Below are 22,816 nucleotides of genomic sequence, written 5' to 3'. Positions count from 1 at the left end.
TTATAGAAACTGTATCCTTTATTTCTTGTACAAGGAGGTTGCAATCCTCTTTTACCATTGGATGTGAAATCCAACAAATAGAAATATGCAGAAAGTTAGAACTTTAGAATGATACTCTAGAGCCTATAGGTTTGAATATAGCTGGACTAAGACATAATATATGAAATATAAGTTTTGTAATAATAAGAATAGAGACAAGGAAGTAGTTAAGATTGACGGCCAAAAAATACAAAAAAAAATGTACTTTCGATATCTTGGGTCGATAATCCAGGAAAATAAAGAGTTTGGGGAATATGTCACACATAGAATTAAAGTTGTGTGGGCGAAGTGGAGACATGTAACCGGAGTTTTATACGATCGCAGCATACCAATGAAGATGAAGGGTAAGTTCTATAAGACACTTACGAGATCAATTTTACTTTGTGGGGTAGAATGTTAGGTGTTCAAGAAACAATATATTCATAGAATGAGTGTAGCTAATATGAAGATGTTGAGATGGATGAGTGGACAAACAAAAAGAGATAAAATTTGAAATGAATACATTCAGGAGAATTTAGGTGTGGCACCAATAGAAGATAATATGAGAGAAAATAGGTAGGTTGGTCATATGTGGTGCAAACTCAATACAACACATGTTAAGGGTTTGGCACTGACTTAGTACAACACCTATTAGGAGGTGTGGGTTAGTTCAAGTTGAAGGCCCAAAAAGTACAAGGGGTAGGCGCAAAAGGATATGGTTGGAAGTAGTGAGAAAATATAAGGGGACTTATAGCCTCACTGAGGGGATAGCTCTTAACAAAGCAGAATGACAGACCAGAATTCCTGTAATCGACCCCAATTAGTTGGAAAAAAGGCTTCCATGATGATGATCGAAAAATTTTACTTTGGACATTGTGCCTAGCCAATGACATATCTCCAACCATGTAATGTTACATCTAATGGTCAACAACAATTGTAATCTTCCTTATATAAAAAATAATTGGCCTAATATATAAAGGGAGCAGTTTGTATGGAGTCGAGGCTATAAACAATCAAAGGAAAGTGAACGTTCAAATAGTATCGTAAGATGTTATTTCAATACTGAAATCTTTGTGATGGCCTAAAAATTTATTTTCATCTCTAGTTATAAAATTTAAAATTTTTAAAGTAGTGTAGATCAAGTAGATCTATGAACACTTGAAAATCTTGAAAATTGGTGATCCAAAAATGCATTACAAGATGCACTATTACTAAGACTCGAAATCCATTTTTTCTTATGTCCATACATCTTGAGGTTGGGATGATCAATTTGAGGATTTTTGGGGCTTCAAAACAACATCTTTTAGTGATATTTTGAGGTGCACACTAAAATGATTGTTTGGAGCCTCAACTTTATATAAAATATTCCCATATATAAATCTCCCTAGGATGTACAATGTAACGCCGTGGGAGTTCTTGATTTTTGCAAGCAAACTATGGGCTTCCGAGAGAAAACGACAAGAGAGAGTGTACCATATCGAGGATGTACTATTATTGGGAATGGACAGTTCCAATCTTTTAATAATGTTTCATGTTTTATATCCCCACTATATTAGGGGAATGATCTTTGTACCATGAGAAATGTATTGGGTTCTATGGCAGTATCAGTCCAAAACCTCATTATAGAGATTGATGGAGAACACTTCCTATTGCTAGATGCTACATTAGGGGGGTTCGAAAAATAGCACAAGAGTTGATGATTTTGAAAACTTTAAATGGATGGGCTCAGAGTTTGAAACCAGAGGAACAAACTCAATAAAAATGCCACTCTCTCTTATCCCCTCCAAACATCACAACAAAAAAACAAAAAAAAAAAACTTTTTCATCAAGCTAGAATCTCATAGCATCTATCATTTCTCTCTCTCTCTTTTCATGGATGAATCATTTCTCTATTCATTATTAACCATTATTGACAAGAAGCACCAATCAAACACAAAAAGGATAGTATAAAGAGGAATATTGGGACACGAAGAACTCATCAACCATTTGCCTCGTAGAATCAATGGAACAATTCAAAGTGACATGTTAAACCTCCAAATGATTGGTCACAAATCACAATTTATCAAATTAAATGTACCCTAAAAAATCTATCTCAACGATCAAGGTTTATCTATGCAACTTATCTTCTTATTTCTTGAAAAAGTGATACTAAAAGTAGAGACTGCTATATACATCAGCCATTACAGGCATAAGTTCACATCTCACCTTCGATTATCCAAACTCATAAGTTTCACTTTCGCCCTAGTTGGCTGACACAATAAGGCTAGACAATTTTGACATACAATGACTGATGGGAGTGGCTGAACACAATTATTATGGTGAAAGAATCTTGGCATTTAACAGTTGTAAAAAAGAAATTGAGGAGATTGAACAAGGCTCTTGAGTTTGTGCTTCCTTTTATCCAATTCTGCCAAAGGAAGTCACTTATCATTTGAGAGCATCATTTTCAAAGAATCAACAACTGGTTTCGACTAAGCCCTTGTTTCAATCAAGAAATTCATTTTTATGCTAGCCTTTCATAAAAATACTAGAGATAGGAACTTTTCTTCTCACTAATCGCCAATTTGCATGGAAAATGAGAAAAGCCTTTAGAGAAACCCACCCAGTGGAGAGAGAACTATGAAGTTTTCAATTTTCATAAAGTCTACCTTGAAACTGTGAAGAACCCATAATCCAAAAGCTTCGTTTTTTTTTAAATGCCCATGCCCACCTAGAAGTCAGGGAGAGAGGAATGAATTGTAATAACGAAATAATTATAATTTTGGGAGATACCTATCCAAGAGAGAAAGACAAATTGTATTTTTTTACAAGCATGATGATGGATCTAAATCAATTTCCATCGCCAATAACAAAATTTGAAACTCAAAAAATGGTATTGATCTTGCAGATCTATGAACACTTAATTTTAAAGTGAAATTAATTTGTTAAAGTTTGAACAATTTTATTGACAAGTTACCGTTTGAGTTTTGGGAAGAACGCGTTGGATTCTAAATTTTTTGTTTTTATGGTTAATGGATCTTGAATTTGATGATGGGTTTTCATGGGTCTTTTTGATTTTTCTCTTTATTATGGGTGTGATTGTCTACTTCTTGTATACTAGTTTGCTCAGTGTTGATCTTGTTGGTAATTATGAATTGATCTGTTAAACATACAATGAATTGAGGCTCTTTGTTATCCTTGGAAGTCATCGAATTTGAGGGTGCGATTTTTTTAAATTTCTCACATTCGTTGTTTCTTTTTCTCTTTTGATGGCGGAATGAATTCTATTTCATAATGCTGGTATTTTCTTTTTCTTGTTGATGTGGTTATAGTTTTCTTTTGTTCTGGTTTGCTAAGTGTTTTTCTTTCTCCATTTGTGATTGCAATTTTCTTATGCATTCCCTTAAAATTAAAGGGGAATATTAGTAGTTTGGAATTTATTATTTCTCTACGAGTTTGTTGCATCCATTTATTCATCTTTTATTGCATGTTTATTTACATAATTCTGCATGTTTATTTACATAATTCTTCTTCATTTTTTATTGCATGTCTATTTACATAATTCTTCAATGGACTGAACTAAAGAAGCTTTTCAACGACCATGTAATCCTTTGATTTATTTTATTTTTGTTACATTCATTTATTCATCTTTTATTGCATGTTTATTTACATAATTCTTCTTCATCTTTTATTGCATGTTTATTTACATAATTCTTCAATGGACTGAAACTAAAGAAGCTTTTCAACGACCATGTAATCCTTTGATTTATTTTATTTTTGTTATTATTAAAAATGTTTTCGTGCCGGGGAGGTGGGATATACCTTGTCTGGACCGCATTGGTTTCATTCCCAAGACTACTAACACCCATATACAATCACATAGGGAGGGAGGGATTTGCATAGGGGCAAGCTTTCTATGCTTTCCCTACAGCATAAAACTTATATACTTCCCCTTATCAAACCCTCCATTTTGAATGGACGGCTAAGATTGCCCCAATTACAATGTCATGCCTCTACACTATTTTATTTTTAATTTTTTTCTATAAACTATTTTGATACCAAATTTTGGACGTCCAATCCTCTATTAAACTCTCACTAGCGAAAAATATATAAAAAAAAATATTTTTAATAAAATAAAATTGCCAAAATACCCCTGAAAGTTTTAAGGGGTATTTTGGTCATTATATTTTATCGAAAAATTATTTTAAATTTTTTTTATAAGTGAGCCCCAATGAGAAGATGGCACGTACCAATTTTCATATTCATACAATTTGTATAAAAAAAACTAAAAATAAAATACTTTGAGACGTCGGATCAAAGATCGAACGTTAAGTGGCTCTCATGATCAAAATTAGATGGCAGGGGAGGATAGTTCTTCTATGCCGTAGGGGAAATATAGAAACCTTTCCTTTTCCATATTTGATATGGAACATGAGAGAGAGTGTAAATAAACATTATCTTTTTATTTCTCAAAAAAAAAATTTCTGTAAAGAGAGAAATAAATATTAGATAACTGAAAAAGTGCATGTTCCTTACCTTAGAGATAACATTAAACTAGTGAATTTTAAAAAATAAGAGTTCATATACTATAAAACACACCGTTAGAGTATGCTGAGCGAACTAAATTAAGTATAAGTGGTCATCTTCCCTCATTGCCATAACTTCTTGGGTCTTCTAGTTGTGCTTCTCATGAATTATTGTAATTATTGTGAACGATTAATAGGTCATGGCAATCCCTGTGCATATTCAATTTGGCCAATCTTGAATGGCTCATTTGCATTTGGCTTTCGGGATAGAATTTCACTTATGTCATTATTATTCTCCTTTCCATCCATTTGAAAACATATTATATTGAGGAATGTACAACTTACTTTTTTAGTTTATAGAGATTGACTTAGCCATATTTACTTTTCAAATTTATAAATATCGACTTGACCATATTTGTAAGTGTTTGATTACCTTTTAGTTTATAGATATTTATTATACACTATCTCCACAATCAAGGATATTATTATATATTGTTATACCATCTGTATATTCTTATGGGAAAGGTTTATATAGAGCCGAGGCTCTAAACAATCAAATTCAAGCCTATTTCAAAAATTTTACTATAAGAGGTTGTTTTGATACCCAAATATCCTCAAATTCATCATCTCGACATCAAGATGTATGGACATGAGAAAAAAATAGATTTCAAGTTTTGGAAATAGCGTATATTGTAACGTATTTTTGGACCGTCAATTTTCAAGATTTTGAAGGTTTCATACATCTTTCGATTTACACTTTTTTTTAAGCTTTAAACTTTATAAATAAAGATGAAAATATACTTCAAGGCTATTAAAAAGATTTTCAATATTGAAACCACATTTCGTGATACTATTTGAAGGTAGACTCTAATTTGATCGTTTAGAGCCTAGGCTCTATACAAACCGTACCCTATTATTATATATAGCTCTATATCAATAGAGAAATAAATTCATTTCATATATTTTCCTTCAATTACGAATTTTACATGGTATCAGAGTAGTAAAAGTCCATAACGAACTTGCTTGTCATCTCTCTCTTCACTTTCAAGCTATGACACAATGGAAATGATGCAAACTCGCAATTAAGTAACGAGTCTCAGCTTTTCCTTGAAAATAATGATGTTTTTGTCTCCAAATTCTCTTCTCCTAATTATCTTCATCATTATGACAATCCCGGAGCTGTGTTTGTCTCTAAACATCTTTTTGGAGACAATTGCAAGACATGAAGAATGGCTATGACTGTGGCTCCAAGAGCGAAAAATAAACTATGCTCCGTAGATGGTTCATTCCCAAAACCATGTGAACCACTTACTGCTGTCAAGACTTGGGAGAGATGCAATCACATGGTGGTTTCGTGGTTGTTTAATGTACTCTCCAAAGATCTTGTAGATAGTGTTGCATATACAGACACCACATATGAAATTTGGACAAATCGTAATGACATATTTTCCCAAGGAAATGGTCCAAAAATGTATAATCTCAAGAGGGTGCTCTCTGTGATCCAGCAAGGGCAATCCTCAGTAGCCTCTTATTTTTCTTCTATGAAAGCCATCTAGGACGAACTAGCCTCATACGCGAAAATCTATGTGTACTCTTGTGAATCATTTAAGGAGATGCAGGCTCAACAACAACTCGAACAAATGTACCAATTCCTAATGGGATTGGGTGATTCTTTGGGGACTGTTCATGGTCAAATCTTGGCTATGGTCCATCTTCCCAATATTAACAAAGTTTAGTTCTTAGTCCAGCAAGAAGAACAACAAAAGGGGCTACAAATTTATCAACCCTGCAAGGAAAAGCAGTTACTCCGAGCCAATACTAAAAGTTGATGTCCATACTGAAAGTTGAAACCCAACCTAGTGTTGCAAATTTTGCAGGTATGGAAATTTGTCTCTCCATTCCCAAAAACAATGATGACACATGAATTATTAATTTCGAAGCACCCAACCACTTTATTTGTTCCACTTATGGGCTATCAACTTGTGCTCCAAATCGTAATGATAAACCTATCTGCATGCCTAATGGTAGCACTGCTTCGATTACTCATGTAGGGAAATCAAACTTGAATCCAACTATTAGCCTAGATAATGTATTTTGTGTTACAGCTTTCAATTACAATCTTCTTTCTAGAAGCAAATTAATTAGTTTTATGAACTGTGATGCTACCTTTTTTCCTAGCTTTTGTGTCTTTCAAGATGAAGAAGTTGATTGGAGTCGGTGAGGTGCGAGACGGGTTATACCACTTCGTCTCTGGTGTCCCTAATTATCTCACTGCCTTGCTTGCCATTCAGAGTCATTATGCTGAGTCATGGCATAAGAGGCTAGAGCATCATTCTCGACACCAGATGTCTAGTTTGTCTTTTTCAAATCCTAGATATATCTCCATGTTTTATTTCTTTTTGTGGAGCATGTACTTTGGCTAAACATACTAGAGTTCATTTTCCTTCTAGTTTGAATAAATTTTGTGAACCGTTCAATTTAATCCTTTGTGATATATAGAGTGGAGACTCCACTCCATCCCACTCAGGAGCATATTATTTCTTAACTATTGTAGACAACTGCTCATGATGCACATGTGTTTTCTTGATGAGATTCAAATCTTCTACTGACCATTTTTTAAAAATTTTTTTTGCAAATGGTGCAAACCCAGTTCAATTGTCGTGTTCAACAAATTCGAACTGACAATAGAGCTGAGTTCTTGTCTCACGCCATGCAAATATTTTTTCAAGAATGTGGGATCCTAAGCCAGCAAACATGCCTACATACACCCAAATAGAATGACGTTGTTGAGCGCAAACACCATCACTTACTTGAAGTGGTATGTGCTTTGCGTTTTCATACCCATCTTCCCATTAAATTTTGGGGTGAATGTATTTTAACAGCAGCATACTTGATAAATAAAATTCTCATACTCATATAGTCTCACAAATCACCGCATGAAGTATTATTTTAAAACTCAGCTATCTTATGAACACTTACGCGCTTTTGAGTACTTTGCTATGCTCATAATAGTGATGTTCATAAACACAAAATTGATCCTAGATTTAAGCAATGTGGTTTTGTTGTATATCCTCATGGTTAGCAAGGCTATTGTGTCTTTGACTTACAAAAGGAGACCATTTTCACTATCCGAGATGTGATATTTTGTGAAGATGCATTCTCTTTTCAAGACAAAGCCATGGAACCTAAGACCATTTCCACAGTTCTTCCCATGCATGTTGTGGACAATAATACTTTTGAAGTTCCACCTTTAAACCTACCTAATCCTGATATTGGGGTGCCACTTACTCTTGAGTCGCCTAACCCAATTCCATCCCTTCCAGCCGGTACCATGATACCTCCTACAAAAATTCTCGCTTTTACCCTAATGTGTCGTTTGGTACGTGTCAGCTGGCTTCCAACTCATCTTAATGATTACATGTGTTCCCAATCTCATCTTTCACTAATATGACTTCACTCCGGTAACCTCCATCAGGCCTTATTTAACCAGGTAAACTCTATTCCATTTCTTATTTTATTTCAGATTCTAACTTTTCTTCTCATCGTGCCTTTTTGACAAACCGTTGTTCTAATGATGAACCACAGACTTATGCGCAAGCTGTCAAGCAATCCCACTAGCGTGATGCCATGAAAATTGAGCTTAAGGCTCTTGCTCTCAATAACACTTGGGTTGTTCAATTTTTGCCACCGGGTAACACCCCATTGGCTGTAAATGGGTATACAAAATCAAGTACAAGGTAGATATCACCATCCATCACTACAAAACCCGCCTTGTTGGGAAGCACTATACGCAAATGGAAGGGTTGGACTATCATGAGACATTCACTTCCGTATCGAAGTAAGAAACAGTGAGATGTCTTTTAGCCATTGCTGCTGCAAAAAGGTTGAAAATTGCATCAATTAGATGAAAATAATAAATTTTTACATGGGGATCTACATGAAGAAGTATACATAAAACTTCCACTGGATAATCCTCGTAAGGGGGAGCCTCTAGTTTGCCGATTGTATAAGTCTCTTTATGGACTTAAACAGGCCTCTCAAAATTTGTTTGAAAATTTTCCTAAGCTCTTCGGGATGCGGGATTCAAACAATCCATTGGGGATTATTCTCTGCTCACGTCCAATATCAATCACACATTTACAGTTGTCCTAGTTTATGTTGATGATGTGATCGTCACTGGCGATGATGTAAATGCTATTTCCTCATTGAAAGTATTTTTTCAATCTCAGTTTCACCTCAAAGATCTTGAATATTACAAAAATACTTTCTTGGTATCGAGGTCGTACGATTTGCTGGAGGGATCCTTCTTTCTCAGAGGAAATACGCCTTGGATATTTTGTCTAAAATTGGCTTCCTTGGTTGCATCCCAATATCATTTCTCATTGGCCATGGAGCAACATGACAAACTTTATAATGATAAGGGTCAAATTTTATCACATTCAAGACAATATCGTCATCAAAGGGACGATTGATAGACCGTACACGACCCGACATTATTTATGTTGTGCACATCTTGAACCAGTTCATGCACAAACCACAGACAGCTCATTGTCTTTTATGTTATTTAAAACACACGTCTGCGCAAGGAATTTTACTGTCCTCCACAAACAACCTGCAACAATCCGCATTTTGTGATTCCGATTGGATAAGTTGCCCAATGACCTGGCATTCCACCACTGAATACATAACTTTTCTTGGAAACAATCCTATATAATAACTCATTAAAAAGCATACGAGTTTATCTCGTTCTTTTGCGGAAGCAGAATATCACCTCATGGCTACCACTGCTTGTGAGCTCACTTGGCTCAAATACCTTCTTCTTGCCCTGAGCATATGATATTCGCATCCCATGCTCCTCTATTGTGACAACGAAGCAAAACTCCACATTGCAACAGACCTTGTCTTTTATGAAAGAATGCAACATATCGACTTGGACCGCCACCTTGTTTGAGAGAAAATTCAAATGGTCTTCCTAAAATAGCTTCTCTCTCCACTAAAAATCAATTTGCATACATTTTCACTAAAGCTCTGGGACGGGACCAATTTCATTATTTATTGCGCGATCTTGGTGTCTCACTCCTCCACAATCCAGTTTGAGGGGGAGTGTTGAATAATATAGAACTTACTTTCCTAATTTGTAGAGATTGACTTGGCCACATTTACTTTCCTAGTTTGTAGAGATTGACTTGACCATATTCTTAAGTGTTTGATTACCTTCTAGTTTGTAAAGATTTCTTATTCACCATCCCCACAAGCAAGGATATTGTTGTATTTTGTTATGCATGGTGTATATTGTTATATATAGCCCCCCATATCAATAGAGAAATACACCAATTTCATATTTTTTCCTCCAATTATGAATTTTACAGATTAATATTTCTCTCTTTACATTTTGGATACGAACCCATGATGCATATGTTTTCTAGTTTCAAGTGTATTTCGTAGAAGATATATTGATATAATAGATTTTTAGGCAGAACTAATTGCAGTTGATATACTTTTTAAAGCAAAATATTGATGGATCTTTTTGGCGAAAGTATAGTTTTAAAAATCACTGATCTGGGTCAAATTCAGTAAGTCATTGGGCCGAATCCTCCTGAAATCTGGAATTGGCCCTATTTTCTCTAAACTGCACTATTCCCCTTCTATAACATGTTTGTTTGACAATTTAAACCATGAAATAAACATATTATAGTTGAATAGCTCTAAAGGAAGTATTTTCTTCATTCCAGAAGAAAAAAGGAATTATTGTAAGGCAATCTTTAAATTGTTGGTGAAATCAGTTCTTGAATTGGAAGACAACTCTGATATAAACTTAAAAAGGCTTGAAATTTTCGATTTTATGTTACGAGAGTTTCTTTGTGCTTCCTTTGATATCTTCATCTAGTGGCCGTTATATACACATGCCAATCAAAAATATGAGACTAAATTAACAGATATCTCTTTCGGTAGGATACATAAAAAGACATCTAATTTTTCCCTCAAAGTCAGAGAGAGAGAGAGAGTTCGGTTTGTGGGGTTAGCAAGGGTGGGCCTTTTTGCAGAAGAGAGCGCCAGCATTGGAAGTCATAGAGGCCACCATGGATGAAGACTTGGCCCCTAGACTGGAAGCCTTGGCATAGACAGTGGATGCTCCAGTGCCCGAGGGTGTGAAGAATGCCCCATTCAACATCATATCCCTGTCCGATCTCCAATTCCAGTCTTTCCAAACGCCACTTAAAGTATCCACCCTCTTAGTGACCTGCACAGACATAGCCAAAATATGAGAAAGAGAGAGAGAGAGTTCAGAAACTAAGATTACAGAGTGGTCAAAAGTATTCTTACTTCCTCTCATTCCAAGCAATAAGTGAATTAACCAAGCAATAAGTGAATTAACCAAGCAATAAGTGAAATTATCCAAGCAATAAGTGAAATTAGTAATGCAATTGTTGAAATGTCAAGCACATGAGGATATTTGGTAGTCATATCTAGGTTTCTCTCCTAAAGCATATGGGAATCATTTCAAAGAAAGATTTTCATACCATCAATTAAAATATAGTCTCATCAGCAACAGGGTAGTGGACTTGTAGATACTTGGTAGTCATTTCTAGGTTCCTCTCTTTTGGCCGAAAAGTTGAGGGTTAGCATACTTGAAATTACCTCTCTTAGAAAATGGTTAGCAGATATATATGGATATGTGATATTAATTTGCAGGCTTCTTTCTCTTGGCCTAAGGAAAAGGTTTGGAAAGTCGGAATTGGCCCCTGAATTGCTGCGAAACCAATTCCAAGTCGACCGATCTGAATCGGGCTGTTCTTGGGTCAGATCTTGTATGGATGCGATAAAAAATGACAACAGTGAAAATCAGAGGAATCGGACGATTCTGGGGTTCCTCAAACTGGAATCGCCTACCATCGATTCCAAGCTGACTTGGGTGATTTCAATTCAACAATTTGTAAAACCTTGGTTCTCTACTATATGAACATGCTTACCTCTTTAGCAAATGGGTTAGTAGGTGCAAGATATCTGTTGCCCTGGCTATTAATGGTGGGGGATGCGCTCCCACCAATGGCGTACATCTCCCAATGTGTGTAGTCATTGTTCACCACATGAAAATACCCATGTCTACACCTGCATCGCCATTATTTCACAGCAATAATATTTTGATTAATGTTCGAAAAATAACAGTAAGTCCTAACCCTGTCTATAACATGGAATTATTTGCTCACTCCAGTTCAATGCTTCTTTTTTATTTTTTTAAAGCCCAGCAAATCAAGTAAGATACCTAACAAAATATCATAAGAAAGTGGTGTTACCTTGGCATTCTTTGGACCAGGCCTTCTCCAAAATGGTTAAAGGCAATGGTCACTTGCATGCCTTTGTCCAACTCGTAAGAATCACTATGACCTAGCAACATCACCTTCATTAAGTAAAGAATAACCACAAATTAGTTCAGACTTCAGACCAGAAACTTGACTTATATAATGAATGATTCAAAATGATTGAAAACAACAGTTCATTTTCAAATGTGTTTGTAAAGTTTCCAACACATCGTCTATAGGGGGTCCTATATTTAACTTGGTCCATTATGGAAACTTGGGCTCCTTACTAAGTGATCAGGAACAAGGGCCTCAGCAACATGGACTCGGGTTCAAATCTCAAATCACCCAACCTAGTCCCTCTGCTGATGGAATAGTCCTAAATAATCAAACTAAGGCGCACCTCAAAACTTCACCAAGAAAGGTTGTTTCGATGTTGAAAAATCCTAAATTCGAACATCCCGATCTCAAGATGTATGGACATGAGAAAAAATAGATTTCGAGTCTTGGAAATAGTGCATCTTGTAATGTATTATTTAGACAGTCAATTTCCAAGATTTTTAAGTGTCCATGGATCAGCCCAATTTACATTATTTTATATTCAAACCATCACAAAGATTTCTAACACTGAAACAATATATTTCAAAACTATTTAAAGGTGTACCTTACTTCGATTGTTTAGGGTCTCAGCTTTATACAAACCTTAAGGGTTAAAGCACTGATAATTAAAGAACAATTATCTGAGAAAGAATAGAGCAGAGGAGTATACCTTATCATGATGGTTGAATTGATTATTGGAGATGGTGATCGCCGTGGATCCCATGATCGCATCCACAAGCCCATCCGCACAATCGGACAGCGAGCAATGATCGACCCATACATGGCTCGACCCAAATATCGACACTCCATCCCCATCTGCCATTGTCCTCCATCCATAATGTCTCGGCGAGCTCCTCACCATGGCATTCCCAGTAGGCTTGCAGCCATGTATGTGCAACCCATGTATGATGACATGGCTCACATATTGGATGGTAATGCATGCACCATCAGCTATATGGACACTAGCTCCACGACCATCAATGGTCTTGAAGTTATTAACTATGAGTTCTTGCTTAAGCTGGATGACCATGTCCCTCTGGAACATGATCCAGAGGGGCTCATCCTGGATAACTGCATAGCGCAGGGTGCCCGGCTTGGGTGTGATGGGGTCTTCATCGCTGGGGTCCACGACTGTGTAATAGCGGCCGTCTCGCCCCCCGATTGCATCCTTTCCGAAGCCGATAGTGCAATCGGCGAGTCGCTTACGGTGGAGGGCCCAATCCGGGTCACAGCGCCAGCAATCGTCAATGGGGTTGCCTGTGCCACAATCGAGGTAGCCTAGCGCCCTTCTCGAGCTGTTCCAGATGCTCCTATTTTTTAATGGAGATTAAAATGAGTGGTAAATTGCTGTTCTCATGAAGGAAAGTGTAGCAGGCCAAGGGACAATGGTTTTTCATGGTCCCTTTAGGTAATCACCACTGGATGAAAATGATCGATGGCACTGTAGAGAGGGGAGGACCCACTGTTGAGGTTTTGGCGGGTAACACTCTCTGTTCACCATGGTCCATCATTTCATCCTCCGGTGGTTACCTTAGTGGATTATGGTTATCCATAGTTCATAGGAAGTTCCTTCTATGGCAATGGTTGGCCCAAAAAAGCATTAAGGGAAATAGTTACAAGAGAATTGTTCAACAAAATTTTGTTTTTTTTTTTTTTTGCACAGGGTTATATCGGTTTTTTTTGTTTTTATTGCCAAGGTTATATAGAAATGGAATTTGGGACATAAAGCTATAAAACCCGCTGTTTTCGCCTTGACTCAAGCTCAATTCCTAAATTGTTCAACGACTTAAGGATGATTGATTGCTTTTTTTTGGTTGAATCAACGGGGAAAGGGCCCCCACCCTGGTGGGAATTGAGCCTCTAACGTAGCGTTGCAAATCGTCAAGCGCTAACCAATTAAGCAGGGGCTCTTTTCTTCATGATTGATTGCTTTTGAGTTTGGCATGCAGCCAAACCCAACGAGCTCTTTTCTTCATAATTGATTGCTTTTGAGTTTGGCATGCAGCCAAACCCAGCGATCTTTCGCTCTAGTCATGTCATATATCCCACTGTACATGCTTGTACATTGCCGGGGCTTATTTGAATGAAATTTAGTTTTAGGGAAATATATTGATAGGGCTGCATCTCTATTAAAATAAGTAAAACATCACCTAAAAACTTTGCTCAAAAAAAAAAAAAAAAAAAAACCATCACCTAAAAACTCACCGAAAATTGCAGTTTTGGCCTCTGAAAACCTTTAGAGTGATGGTCATCTCGGCCTTGACCAATGGGTTGTGAAATAAATTAAGATTTTTGAGCTTTAAAAATAGTGTATATTGTAACACATTACCTAATCTGTCCATCATTACCTAATCTGTCCATTTCGCCTTAAAAATAAGTGTTCACATATCCGCAAAATCTATACCATCTTTTGAGCTTCAAATTTTATAGTTGTCATTGAAAATTGATTTTAAAATCATCAAAGATATTCTTGATATCCAAAGTGCTTCTTGGATAAGAATTTGAGGCAAGGTTTACTTTGTTTTCATAATGCCTAGACCTTATTGGCACTAGATTATTTTGTCTAAAATGAATATATTTTGTATATTATTATTTAGATTATTTTTTATATATATCTTATATTATATAGTATATTACTTAATTATTTTAATTTTTCTTGTGACTTTATCTTTTTAATTACTTTTACAAAAAATTGTGATTTTAAACTAATTACTTTTAATAGAGTAAAAACAACTTTAGAAAAAGATAAACTGCCTCTATGTTTATCTCAAAAAAATCTATGACGAATACAAGCAAACAAAAAAATATATATATTATTACAATTAATTTTAATAAAATAGTGCCGTATCTACATCCAAACAAGCCCCCAAAGCTGCTATTAGAAAAGGATGAAAATATGGAGGTTAGGAACTTTGGAGAGAAATAGTCAAAAGATAAGAGGAGAGATTGTCTGTCACGTGGAAAAAGGTCACTTAAAGCTCCAAGACATGTTATTAGAAAAGGATAAAATTTTGCGGGTTTGAAATTGGGGCAAATTATTGAAAATATAAGAGGAGGAAGTCAAGTGAAAAAAGTTCATCATGTTTGCTCCTTTTTTTTTGTAGGAATAGTTTTAGGGAAAATCATGTATATCCCCTAAGCCATATTTTCTAGGCATAGTCCTCTAAATATTATTTAAATCACATAACTAACTAAATAACTATTTATTTTGGCAGCCCCAGTTTAAGGAAGAAAATAACTTTATTTTAGATGATAATACTTCCCATGTATAAACCCAATAGTCTCTTCAAAAACTTGAAATTTGAAAATCTAGATAGAAAAACTATCTCAAAATTTTGAGAGAGAGAATTATCTAAATTTTTCAAGTTTTTAGAAAGAATAATTAGCTAAAATTTATTATTCTCCCATGTAAATAATACAACCGTAGGATTTTATTTTATTTTTCTCATATTTCATTCTAAAAATAGACATTGCGATCCATATGACCCGAGAAACTCCATAGTCATAAGTTTTAATCACTGTCCCATCCAAAATGAATGGTAATAGTGTGTCCCATCCAATATGAATGGTAATAGTGAGAGGGTGACGGAAATAGGGAATTCTCCTCTACTTCTTCCTCTGTGTTTTCTAATGTAATTTTGGAGCTTTGTTCCTCTATCCAATGAAACGTACTCTCAACCGTTCAACAACAAAATAAAATAAAATAAATAAGTAGTGAGAGTGGGTTACCATCTCTTTTTTTTTTTGTTTATTGTTTTATTTTTGGGTGCTGTTTAGATCGAGCTAATGCTCTAAACAATCAAAGTAAAACCCAACTTCAAATAGTGTCGAGAAACGTGGTTTCAATACTGAAAATCATAACAACTTCTTTTAGTGAAATTTTTGATGTGGGTCCTAATTTGGTTGTTTAGAACTTCAATTCTATATAAATTTTTTTTTATGTTTTAAGTAATTTTTTTATAAAAATTAGAAATTTTATTAATAATAAATTTAAAAAAATTAAAAATCCGAAACAAAAGTCTACTTTAAAGCTGTAACCTTTTGGCAAAAAAATCCGCCAGAACATTAGCCTCGATAAACACGCACAAACCGAAGCCCAAGCCCAACTCCTAGCCGTGGCAGGGTCATCCGTATTGTGGTGGGTCCACTATCTTCCAATTAGTATTCGTCCGTTGATTGGCGGTGATCACTCTTATGACCATAAGTTTATCGTATGGATCATACTCGACTTTCCCCGTGGCCACAAAGCAGGTTATTCGCCATCTCCTAGTGGCATCATAGACATGGTACATGCATGCATAGTGCGCATACGTTGCCTTCTTAGAGCAAGAGAGAGAGCACACGCATGTTCATCGTCGCAGCGTGTGGGTGCATGAATGACTTCTCAGGAGAGAGACCCAAAAGGAGAGATAGAGGGACGAAACTACCAGAGACTTACTTCTTTGATTTTGTAAAAAAGAAGGGAAATTTATTAAAATACTCATTAATTTAATACTTATATCTTTGATTTAATTTAAAATACCCACTATGTAATGCAAATTTATTAAAATACTCATTAATTTAATAATTAAGGTATATCTTTGATTTAATTTAAAATACCCACTATAAAGTTTAGGGATTTTTTTTTGTTTTTATCTTTATATAAGGTCTAGGCTTTATCAGAAAGTACTTTGGATGGAAATCTCCATAATGGCTTTCAAATTAATTTTCAACACTGACTGTGAAATTTGAAGCTCAAAAAAAAAAAAATTACAGATCATGTAGATATGTGAATACTTATTTTTGGGGTGAAATAAACGGTTAATGTGTTACGATATACATTATTTTTAAGACTTGAAATCTTAATTTTTTTTTAAGACTATAGCCATTGCCAAAATGATCGATTTAAAGATTTTCCATCACCAGAACTACAATTTTTCGTTGAAGTTTAAGATGAGGTTTTAAGTTTTTTGATAGAGCTGCGGCCTATGTTTCTTAAATAATACTGGTTAAAGTTGGAATTGGTGTAAATGTAAAAAATATTGAAGAGTTCATCTCTCATGGGAATACTACCAAATTTAAGTCCTTATTTTTTAACTCAAATTTGGAGGACCATCATTGTTTTACGAGTCGAGCTTCTAGATCTTTCTAGGAGAATGAAGAATTACCAATCACAATGGAACCAGGATTTTTGCGAATTATTTCAAATTTTCATTCCAAATAATTCATATGAATGACTGGGTTTATTTGGTCATTCTTGGGGACACGGCACGTAAAACTCACACGAGTGAAACCTTCCCGCGGAAACAGCGTTACCATCAGTATCGAATTTTCGCCGTTCATTTAGATCTGGACGGTTCCGGTTGATCAAAAATCCCCGGCTAAACCTAAAGCTCCCATTCATCAGAAAAAATGTACCAAAATACCCAAAAAAAAAAAAACAAATCAACGACCACGGAAGATTAATAAACGCTCCACATCTCTCTAAAAATGACATTTTTGCCCTTACCCATTTAAGAGTGATTTACTTATCAGCCTTAAATTTTTTTTCTAAAATACCAAATGCTTCATTTATAGGTAAAAATTACAAAAAAAACGTCGATCAACCCAACTCTATTTTTTTTTTTTTTTTTTTCAAAATTACCTTTCTTTCTAATGATAGAATGCTCGGCCCGAATTTTAAATTTCTATTTCTTAGTTATTTTTGCCTATAGGGGTTAGCATTCTATATCATGGACAATTTTGAAAAAAATAAAAAAAATAAGTGCGACTGACATTCTTTATAATTTCAGCCTATAAATATAACATTTTGTATTTTAGAAAAAAAAAAAAAATGTATGGTCCGTGTATAAAATCACTCTTCGTTTAACCGCCATACGACCTAAAAGCCAGAACGCTATACATTTTACAAAAAAAAGCGAGTATTTTTGTCATTTTTCCTGGGGAGAGAGGGAGAGAGGGGCAAACCTCTCCACCATTGATGCCACAGCTTCAGCATCCTGGAAAGCCTCTGCTCTAGCGGCTAACGGTTTGGCCCTGCATAAACGCACACCGAAATATTAAGAAAAAAGAGTGAAAAATCATAAAACCACCTACTCTCCTCAAAACCACTGGCTGTTTCCTAACACTCTGGGACTCCACTTCTTTCTCACTCTACCAAAACCAATAACTTTTTTCTTATACGCCAAATTCCACTTCTTTCTCACTCCAACAAAACCGTTAGACGTTTCCTACATTCCGTTGCCACCCTCTGTCTGTGCAAACTTCTCAAAACCCTAATTTCAAGCCCATTGTAATGCGTCAAAAAAACAAAAAAGACCAAAGAATACGTTTGAACTGAAATTGAAGTGTGATTTTTGCCTTATGTGAAGGGCAAAGAGCAGGAGAAGAAGGAATCTCGCCATGGCAGCTACGCTTTCCTCTTATCTGCAACTTGAGCTGCTCAAATTAGAAGAAAATTCTCGTTAAATTCGTTGCTTTCTCTCTCTATTAAATCTCGTTTCTCCCTCTCTCTCTTAGTTTTCAGTTGGAAAGAGAGAGGGAAGACGGTCTAAGAGCTCTTCCTCTAATCAAACGCTATTTAAAGACTGCAAATTGAAGCATAATAAGTAGCTTTTCGTATGTTGATTGGGGCTAAACGAGCAAAGTGTCCTAAACATTTTCGATAATTACAACACTAATCCCAAAACGACCTTTTGTGTGACCATTGTGCCCGTCTTCTCCCGTACTTTCGGTTGCTGAAAATTTCTTTTGAAATTTTCGTTAGAAAATGTTGCCGAAATTCAAAAGCTCAAGCTCTTTCAATGTCACGAAATCTTACGAGAACAGGGGCAGTTTTGTCAGAGTTGTGCCATTTTCGTTATTTTTCTCCTTTTTCTGTTTGTTGGAGAGAGAGAAAAATCGTAACGGCTGTTAACGATTTTTAGCCACCTGGAAAACGTTCCATCGACGTGGCCTCCGTGCTGGAATCGAGAATCGGGGCAACTAGGCAACAGCAATGGTCCATGTCATCAATGGCGGAGATTTGATATTTGCATCCGATGGTTATGATCTGATATTGGGCCATCCAGGAGTTTAACTTGTTCGTTTTTGTGCCACGTAGGTGAATCATAGCACGTCATAGAGAGAGGCTGTGGTGTGCATGGAGTGGCGCAGGTTCTCAGCCTCGTGAAGGGAGGGAGGGAGGGAGGCCGCGGCCAAATATCACGCTTTTCTTGTCGGCCACTTCCTCCCTTGTACTTGAAACGCCACCCCTCCTCCCTTTCTCTCTCTCCTTTTTCTCGTCCAAAACTTTCTCTCTCTACTCTTTTTGCATCTAAAACTTTCTCTCTCTTCCCGCCCACTCTCGCCCCCCGTTACATATCTCCTTTTTCTCTCGCCGCACGTTATGAACCTCTCTCTCTCTCATGATCATGGTTCCTTCACTTCAATGTTTTAAATTTTAATGCATCATTTGGAAACCGGAGACATTAGTATTCCGTCTATTTGTTGATCTTGGGAAGGAATCGGTATTCCAAAAAAATAAACCCCCTCCCCCAACACCGCAATTTTTTTTAATGTTTTATTTTTAAATATTTTTCAGGTTGCGTATTCAATCGGATTCAAATTATTGTCGGTCCATAATCTAAGATGGGTCTATGGGGCCAAGGGGCAGCAACAGGTCGGGTACGGGGTCGCTTCCGGCTAGATCCATCTAGTATTTAGGTCCAAATTTTAGACATATACCTGAATCCGTCGAGTCTTCAGTCTGATCGAATCCATTGCCACACTATAACTATAAACTCTTTTTTTTTTTTTTAGCCCATAATACTGTAAGTGTTGTCAATATTGAGACAATATGAAAACCTAGTGCCCGCCTAAAGACACATGTTTGCCATCACATACCCTATGACTATGGGTCGGGTATAGGTCGAGTTCAACTGAACTTTAGACCCGGACCCGAATAATATTCAATATACACGGACCCAAGGCTCAGTCTACCTATCGGGTCCCAAGTTTGGTAATGTCCATTGCCACCCCTACGGAGGCCGAATCACCCCCACATATATTCTACACTATTTTAAAAGGTTAAAGCCATGCTAGGGCAACAGCTACACGATATGTGGTAATCGATATCCATTTGATAATATTAATTAGGGCACCCAAAACTTTGAGGTAACCCTCAAATCCATTTTGAGCCCTAGAATCCAAAAAATTAGTATAGAATATAATGGATATGTTATGACCTGAAATGAATTATTTAGAAAAACCGTTGCAAAATAGACTACGTCGAAGCTAGAAATTTATATTTTCTTTCATGGCCATGGCCATGGCCATGGCTATGGCCATCGAGGTGGGGATGATCTTTGCAAGACGAGTTAATGTATTGAATGATGTCATGACCCCAGCACGCCTTCATCATTTGAAACGAATATCACTCATCAAGGTCCCTTATAGGAGGAAAAATCACTTAAATGTCATCTTTGCCTTTTGCTTTATATAATAATGCCACAAAGAGGGTAATTTTCTCAATGTACTTTCTAAAAAGGAACAAACTTTAATTAAGCTAATGAATATCTGTTAGGTTGGGGGCTCTAAGCCTTTTTATTACGAGTGTCATTATTACCCATGGTTTTAACTTGTTATGTAATTTTCACTTGGACGAGTGATGATTATGGTAGGGAGAGGTTATAAAATTACTCTTAAGTCTTAACCAAAGCAATTTGCTTCTTTACAAGACACGGCCGTGTCCGATACAATCATTGACTCCACCTTAACCATGCCATTCAATTACCCCACGTGCAAGGTTAACCTTGAAGGGCTTGCATTATTTTTTTGGTATCAAGGAGATGTTGACTTTTATTTTTATTTATTTAGAATGTATGAAATATAAAAAAAAATATATGCAATAAGACTTTTTCTTTTTTTTTGAGAAGATTTATAGGGATCGTTGACATTGTTAACCAATAAATGTGAAATCGAGTTGTTGGGGATGTGTCATTGGCCGAAAAACATGTATAAGATAATTTTTTTTTAACGATTGATACATTTCAATCCGTTGGATTTCAGATCCAATGGCTAAAAATGATTGTAACCTCCTTCAACAAAAACTAAATGGCCCTATAGTATACAATCCTCTAATGGTCAATATTATTTAGTTATGCGAAAAGTTTTGTGCTTCCTTGGAAGCATACTTTGTAGTTACTCCCTCAAGTAAAGCTCAACATTGAAGAATTGTTGGGACCCTAAAATCTCAATGCTTTTTGTTTTTCTAATTTTTATTTTTGTTTTTGATGTTGGTCCAAGTTTAGGAGGTCACTTCCACAGGTTCCTAGAAGCACTCCCATATAGGATTTTAGCTCTGACCGTGAATGTAAGATGTGCTCCTATAAGAAGAAATAAAATTTTCCCTTATTTATTAAACAAATATCGATGTCTCCTGTTGTTTGTAGTGTAAAGTGCTACTTATCATTGAAAATAAATCTTTGCATGCATTATGAGTATTTGGTATTTTGTTGGAAATATTAGTATGAAGAAAATTTTATTCTATAATCTCCTAAATTAGTGTTATTAAAGAATTCTCCTTCTAATATTTCAAATTTACTCATGTACTCTTCTCTCCCCCTTTTTGTCCCGAATTACAGCCACTTTAGATCTTCAAGATCTAATGCGAAGAAACCATTTTATGACTTTTGACCTTGAAAATCTAAAGTTCAGGAAGCCAAATGTGACTTAGAATCTTCATGATTTGAGTCACATTTGACTTTGAATTTTGAATATATGAAATTAAGACATGAAGATCATAAGTCACATTTGATTTTATATATGGATCATGAGCTCAGCTATTCAAGATCCGAAGTCATAGATTTTATCAATTCGGATATTGAAGATATGAAGTGGTGATAGTTTTTAATATAATAAAAGAAAGGGTCATGTGCATCAAATTTAAAAATTTGTGGGAAATTCCATAAAGTACTTTGTATTGAGTTTATGTGGCCTTTAAAGGCAATATGCGAGCTTGTATGAGTATTGTATATAGTGAAATATAAACTCAATGAGATTGTGGTCCTCTTGTGGACCAAATTAAGCTAATACAATTTGCCGATACTAGGACGAGGCTTCACGTGCTAAGCCAGCCGACTTGGAAAACCCAAAGTACCTGGGCATAAAGAGGAAACTGATGATGGTTTAGTGGGTTAGCCATTTATGGGGCTGGAGTATGTCCGGATAAAAGCCGAGGGACTATGTGACCCTTGTGTGTGATAAATGATCTATAGAGACACGACTAAAACCTTATCGTTGTATCATCACATGGCATATACATAGATAGCCGTACAGAGACAGTAATCCACCACTGAGGATGAATCATGTACATGTATGAGAGATAAAGCATGAACATGTATGAGAGATTACCCCTATGCACCATAGTATCATGGTTGCATCATAGTCTGACGGATCGTGGTCTCTCTAAGGGAAAACCTGAAATCCACAGATTGGGATTACATCCTCTAGCCCATCGATTGACATTGGCGGTCCAATCATGAGCCCTTGTAGTAGATTGTTGGTCATGATAACTATTGGGTCAGTTTTCAGAAAGCTGGTGTAGATGGTAGTCCATAACTGAAGGTGAAGTGCTCTTGTGCGTTGATTAAATCCTAGACCTATTCGGATCTAATTCTCATCAAAATTAATTTAATTTAATTAACTTTATGTTATTTTATTTTTAAAATGTTTATTTGAATTTTTATAAACTTTTGATATTTGGATTTATAAATCAAGAGACAAGGTTTAAATAAATTAAGAGGTTTGAAAAATATAAAAATCAATTTTTATTGTTTCTAAAATATGAGGGACCCTTCATAATTATTGGAGTCCCATTTAAATCACATGGGACAATTGGGCAGGGCCCATGAGTGGCCACCAAAGGGTGGCACACCC

General features: G+C 35.8%; 1 protein-coding gene across 2 annotated transcripts; it reads right to left on the bottom strand.

Moving 5' to 3' along the window:
- Positions 1-10,330: 10,330 nt before the first annotated feature.
- LOC18444157 (putative pectate lyase 15) lies at positions 10,331-18,478 on the bottom strand. 2 transcript variants are annotated; one of them, XM_011628787.3, is made up of 6 exons: positions 18,260-18,478; positions 17,867-17,935; positions 12,591-13,230; positions 11,819-11,922; positions 11,495-11,633; positions 10,331-10,764 (listed from the first exon to the last, which is right to left on the bottom strand). In XM_011628787.3, exons 1-6 carry the CDS (start codon positions 18,301-18,303, stop codon positions 10,543-10,545), a joined length of 1,218 nt encoding a protein of 405 aa, XP_011627089.1. In that variant the 5' UTR covers positions 18,304-18,478; the 3' UTR covers positions 10,331-10,542. The 2 variants fall into 2 exon arrangements, with proteins under 2 accessions (XP_011627089.1, XP_088729071.1); XM_088872945.1 differs by having other exon boundaries at positions 12,591-13,215; positions 18,260-18,477.
- Between the last annotated feature and the right edge of the window lie 4,338 nt (positions 18,479-22,816).

Source organism: Amborella trichopoda, chromosome 7 (assembly GCF_054954075.1).
Source record: "Amborella trichopoda isolate Santa Cruz 75 chromosome 7, AtrichopodaSantaCruz75HAP2 v2.0, whole genome shotgun sequence".
Classification (NCBI taxonomy): Eukaryota; Viridiplantae; Streptophyta; class Magnoliopsida; order Amborellales; family Amborellaceae; genus Amborella; species Amborella trichopoda.
This window is presented reverse-complemented; position numbering and strand designations above follow the sequence as displayed.

What these genes read in the sequence shown, in the direction of transcription:
- LOC18444157 (XM_011628787.3), bottom strand. Translation starts at nt 18,303, where the DNA reads ATGGCGAGATTCCTTCTTCTCCTGCTCTTTGCCCTTCACATAAG. An exon ending in GTGGCATCAATGGTGGAGAG is followed by an intron (nt 13,231 to 17,866) that starts GTTTGCCCCTCT and finishes ATTAAAAAATAG; the next exon opens with GAGCATCTGGAACAGCTCGA. An exon ending in AATTCAACCATCATGATAAG is followed by an intron (nt 11,923 to 12,590) that starts GTATACTCCTCT and finishes TACTTAATGAAG; the next exon opens with GTGATGTTGCTAGGTCATAG.